The sequence below is a fragment of the Phaethon lepturus genome, unplaced genomic scaffold (assembly GCF_000687285.1).
Source record: "Phaethon lepturus isolate BGI_N335 unplaced genomic scaffold, ASM68728v1 scaffold53260, whole genome shotgun sequence".
Lineage (NCBI taxonomy): Eukaryota > Metazoa > Chordata > Aves > Phaethontiformes > Phaethontidae > Phaethon > Phaethon lepturus.
In genome coordinates this window covers 1-5,283 of record NW_010510781.1, presented here as the reverse complement: position 1 = coordinate 5,283, position 5,283 = coordinate 1, and the positions used below count along the sequence as shown (strand labels likewise).

Below are 5,283 nucleotides of genomic sequence, written 5' to 3'. Positions count from 1 at the left end.
ACTCATGCAACACAGTTGTCCTCAGAGGAGGGCTTGCACCATGTTCTGACATTCCGATTACTTCATGCACAAGGACATGATTAAAATGAAATCCCAGAACAGCTCCACCCTTTTGCCTCCTGCACAACCAGAAGTGAAATACATTTGAATTACGAAGGCCTGAACAAGTTCAAGCAAATAAATCTTTCGTGCTCCCTGGCAGAAAGCAGACTAGCAGAGAGCTGTTTACAAGACTAAGACTCCTCTTTGAGGAAGCGGTTGCAGAGTAACAAGAAAAGTGTTTACAGACAATAAACATCCCATCCTAGGCAGATCCTTGCTCTTCTCTCATGCTATGGGACTTTGACAGAATAACAACTCCATTGGAGTTCTGAATGCTTTAAACTCACTAAGAGGAACATAAGCACTACAGTGATGAATCCCAATACAATTCCTTTAGACTAAGGAAGAAAAAAACCCACCAATTTTAGTCAGGATCTAAAATATCCCTTCTACCTGACATAACAAAACAGGGACTGAAAGGCATCAACAACTAGCTATGCAAAGCATCGATACTTTCAGCTAGTAATCCATATAAAATGAATAAATAATTCATAATTACATATGTCATGTACACCATGCATGTCAAGAAGTGCTCCAGAGAGAGAAGCACAACAGGCATGCTTTACTCTCTAAAAGCAAAAATCCTCCAATTATTACTGTCACTCTGGAATGTCTCTAGACTGCAGAGACACAATTGAACCTCCATATACAGCTGCAAAGCTACATTAGGTATTTTTCCTATGATGTTTTATAGCCTAGACCAACTCCATCCATCCTAAAATTTAGAGGAAGTATTCAAGGAGTGTACTAGTACTCTAGTACAGTACTAGTACTCTAAAGCAGTGCGTAACAAACTGAAGAAAGCAAGATTCAATCCCGGAGAAGTCCCTCACTTACAGTGTACACCTCTGGGTTTGTCCCCAGAAACAAGCCTGAGGGTCTCGTAAAGCAATAGCTGTTGTCTTGCTCTTTTGGATTCTAGTCTCCAGTTCCTTCCCTTTGTTGCTTAGATCATGCAGCTTTCAAACAGGCAGAAGTTCTGGGGGATATTCGCCATAGCAGTATTTTGCAATTGGATCTCTATAGGTGTTTTCATGCTGCACACTCTGTCAGGAAGAGGAGGAGAAGCTTTAACAATACACACACATTAAAACAATACAACCCTTCACTGAGGGCCAAAACCCAGAGCATTTATACATACGCAAAAAATTTCCCAAATTTTTCTACACATTAGACTATCGTCTGGAGTCAAACAACACTGCACTCCCAACATACAGAAGACACTTGCTAGATTACAGCACCTTAATGATGAACCATACCCAGAGCCTCCTTTTCAGGAAGCTACCCAAGTAGGTGGGAACAGATTCAGTATTAACAACAAACAAAAAAACTATATATGCTTAGGCAGTATCATCAAATGTCCTAAGCAAGTAAGGCATAATCAAGTTGCTACTTAAGATGTGCATTTTTCTTGGTAAAGCTAGAGTTAAGATACTATGGGTAAAGAAAACAAAACAAATTTTGGAGACATTTGGAATTATGTCCTTTGTTTGCAATCCAACCCTATTGCTATACTAAATACCCAAGCTGCATGACATCTCTAACAGCACTTTCTAAGTGGGCCGATGCTTGCTTAGACCAAAACATCTAATAAAATCACATGGGTAACAGAAGTTCACCCCGGTTCTTAAAAAGCAAAAAAAAATTACACCATACATTTTAGTTACTAAGCAGATGATTGTCAGCATATGCTAAGTTTAAAAATGCACCATAAAGTAAACAGCATTCTAAAGCTACTGGGAATAACTCCCACTGTTCTCATCCTTACCAGATCTTCCCCAGAACTCATCTGAGATCTTCACCAGTCATTGAACTCAGCTAGTTTCTTTTTAGTTAAGTACCTTTTTTCTAAAGAAGAGAGTGTACAACTCATCCTGCTCTACAAATGCACTTTGCCCTTCATTTACTGTAACATTCATTACAAAACATTACTATTTCACCATACAAATCAGAGGACTGCCTTCAGATTAGCTCTCAGCCATAGCTTCAGCATTTATGAAAATTCCCAGGTGCGTGCAAGCACAACAGACCAGCCAGTCATAGGACCAAGCCCCAGTTTCCAAGGGCATTTTGGGGGTATTTTTCCATTTTTGAGCCCTGGACATGTATTTGTGTCTTACCTGTGATGAAGTCCTACATTTTGCCAGACACAACTCAAAGCGATCTTCCACTGCCATGAAGAGGTTTTGGAAAGCAATAGCTGCCCGGTTCAAGAAACGTTCCAGAAGATGTTGCTAAAGTGATTAGCAAAAGAGACAGCAAAACAAAAAACACAAACACCGTATTTCAACAAGGAGTAGTCAAAGCCCACCTTAACCTGCATAGCTCAAGTACCACAGGAATAGTAAGCAACTCCGCTTAGAATTTCTAGCAAGCACTGAAAAGTTAACACATCACAGAACCTCAGCAGTAGGAAGAGAATCTAGAGAAGCACTAATTGCAAAACTGATACTGGCTGGAATAGCTTTTCTGCAATCATTTCCCTTCAACAAATGCAATTCCCCTGAAGCTGAAACATTCAGGGGAATTGCATTTGGGATATTTTGCATTCAGGGGAATTCCCAATACTGGGAATTGCTCCCAGTATTTCCTCTCAAAGGTAGGAAAGATGGATTTTTTTTTTCTTTTTTTTGTAAAGCTTTATTTATAGCTTGCCATGTGGTCCTTGTAGGCTTTCCTCAACCTTCCAAGAAAAGGAACTGTCCCCTCTAAGGAAACAGCTCCTCACAAACAAGCACAGAGGAACCTGAGCATCTGAGAACACCTGAGAAGCACGAGGAAGTCTATGCACCTTGCTGGGCTGCAGGCAACAGGAAACACAGTACTCGTACACGCTGCAGCAGCCGTTGGGAAGGCAGCTGTCACAGCTGTACAGCTTTGTACTGGGCACGTTGACATTACAACAGCCATTTACCAGTAGGTCCTTTCTCTCACAGATGTAGCCTGAAAAACAAAAACAATAGTAACAACTGGCAAAACATACTCCTCTTTATGTTCTGTAGAAATCTATAGTAAGAATCACATTACTTAAGAACAGGTTTATTTATCACTTAGTAGATTATGATCCCCCTCAGTTTGGCTCAAGTCCTAACTAGCAATTCTTTGAAATAGCAGGAGAGATGAGTTTTACAAGCACAACTATTATGTACCTATTCTAATATGCTGTATATACAGGATGAGCATTTAAATGCAGACTATTTAAGTTCCAATTTCTTTTTGCCATAATTAATTGTTGTCATTGGAAGGGGAAAGGTGGTTGGTCATGATTATAGTGTAAAAAAAAAAAAAAAAAGACATACATTCTTTCAACCCATCTACATCTGGGTAACAGTCTTTACAGTTCAATATGAAGAGACTTAGATTTATCCATGGAAGATAGCTGCAATATTCATTGTTGAGCAGAATCCTTAATAGCATAGAACCACAGCGTACATCCTTACGGAAACTGTACTACCACAGTGTTAGACTGTGAAAGCTATCTGTGATTTTAGAGACCCTAGTGAATCGGCAGAAAGCGTAATTCAGGCAGTGCTAAATTTAACATTGACACAAATCACAGATGATGTGGTAGTTTTTCTACAGGCTTGATTTCTGGTCAAGAAAGGTCCAGTGCTGAGCAACAAGCACACTGAGGAAGCATATGTGCAGGGCAGGAAAGGCTCACAGAATCGTTAAGGTTGGAAAAGACCTTTAAGATCATCAAGTCCAACTGTCAACCCAACACCACCATGCCCACTAAACCATATCCTGAAGTGCCATGTCTACATGTTTTTTTGAACACTTCCAGTGATGGTGACTCCACCACTTCCCTGGGCAGCCTGTGCCAATGCTTGACCACTCAGTAAAGAGCACTCCATACACTTAAAACAAGTGGTTAATTTGAGAACCTGCAAGAAATATACTTGGGTTTACAAGGATCAGATAAGCTTGTTAACTGTGACTGAGCACTAATTACACCAGTCCTCAGCTGCCTCCATATAAGGCCAATCAGGTTTCCCTGATCATTCTCCCTAACATACCTGGCAGTAGGAAGACACTGCAGGGAGATACAAATAGCTCTGCAAGCAACCACATGAAGTTGAGCAGGACTCAATGTTTGAGTTCTGTGCAAAGGTAACTGGAGTGCTTTGAATCTAAGGTGGCCCTGGAAACAGTACAGCCGCTCTCATCGGGTGCCGTGCCTGAGCTGCATCCAGCTGGACCCAAGCCTGCTGTGCACAGAATCAGATCAGCACTGTCCGCAGCCACAGCAAAATTCATCCAATCCTAGGATAAAATGCCAACAGCTGTGGCTGTGCAGTAAGAATGCCTTAATAAAGGGCAGTTGTTACTCGGAAGTGCCATCAACACTCAGACAGGCAAAGCAGCATTCAACACTGCAATACGCAGAATAAATTCTTAGTATCAAGTATACCCAGTTCATCTGTAATGAGGAGCTTCCCCTGCACAGAATTCCTGCACTGGTTACTCAGCTGACTGCTGTTTCCCGAACTGAACTTCACCTTCCACATGATCGGCTGCTCATGCTCTTGCACTTGGAGGAGATTCCGATCTCTCACTGTCCTCTCTTCCTGCAAAGAAAGACAGTAATGCAACCAAACAGAAGCTCCTTCTGCCATTCCAAGCCATGTGCTTTTCCCACAATTAAAAATGCCTAGTAGTTGTAAACTCCACAGCACTGGAAACTCAAGTGTCAATGGCATAAGCAACATACTACTTGCAGCAGCTTACTTTTTGCTCTACACAGCATGAAAGCAACATAGCCCAGTAGAATGGGGGCATGCAAGTTCACCAAAGGATCCGCTAACACAGCCAAACTCGATTACTACAACCACAGAAGTAGCACATATTTTATTAAATAACTACAGGTACACATACATCTCTTTTGTAAGTTCTTTGCTAGTGGAATTACAATTCACAAGAGATATGACAAGAGAATAATCAAGCTGCCTTGAGATTTTTTTTTTTTCCCCCTGGTTTGGCTCAAAACACTGTTGCTGTCGAACACAGTATCAGACATTACTTTTTTTTAACTCTTGCCTTTATTTAATAATGACGATGTAATTCTTACTGCAACATATGCGGGAGTTCAGCCACAGCACCTCAAGAACAGAAGTTACCCTGGGATAAGGGGTGTTGTAACCCACCCCCGCAGTGGGCCGGGACCGGCTCCGCGGCCCC

The 5,283-nt window shown here is 41.4% G+C and overlaps 1 protein-coding gene across 1 annotated transcript; it reads right to left on the bottom strand.

Annotated features, from left to right (window-relative positions):
* Positions 1-897: 897 nt before the first annotated feature.
* LOC104616717 (chromosome unknown open reading frame, human C12orf49) lies at positions 898-4,697 on the bottom strand. Its single transcript, XM_010281816.1, has 4 exons — positions 4,517-4,697; positions 2,894-3,045; positions 2,223-2,336; positions 898-1,148 (listed from the first exon to the last, which is right to left on the bottom strand). The coding sequence occupies exons 1-4, from the start codon at positions 4,611-4,613 to the stop codon at positions 1,065-1,067; spliced, it is 447 nt and encodes a 148-aa protein (XP_010280118.1). The 5' UTR covers positions 4,614-4,697; the 3' UTR covers positions 898-1,064.
* Between the last annotated feature and the right edge of the window lie 586 nt (positions 4,698-5,283).

Excerpts from the sequence above, each read along its gene's own strand:
- LOC104616717 (XM_010281816.1), bottom strand. The coding sequence starts at position 4,613 with ATGTGGAAGGTGAAGTTCAGTTCGGGAAACAGCAGTCAGCTGAGTAAC. Across the intron at positions 3,046-4,516 it reads CCTCATTACAGATGAACTGG|GCTACATCTGTGAGAGAAAG; the intron begins GTATACTTGATA and ends TTTGTTTTTCAG. Across the intron at positions 2,337-2,893 it reads GTTGCCTGCAGCCCAGCAAG|CAACATCTTCTGGAACGTTT; the intron begins GTGCATAGACTT and ends TAATCACTTTAG.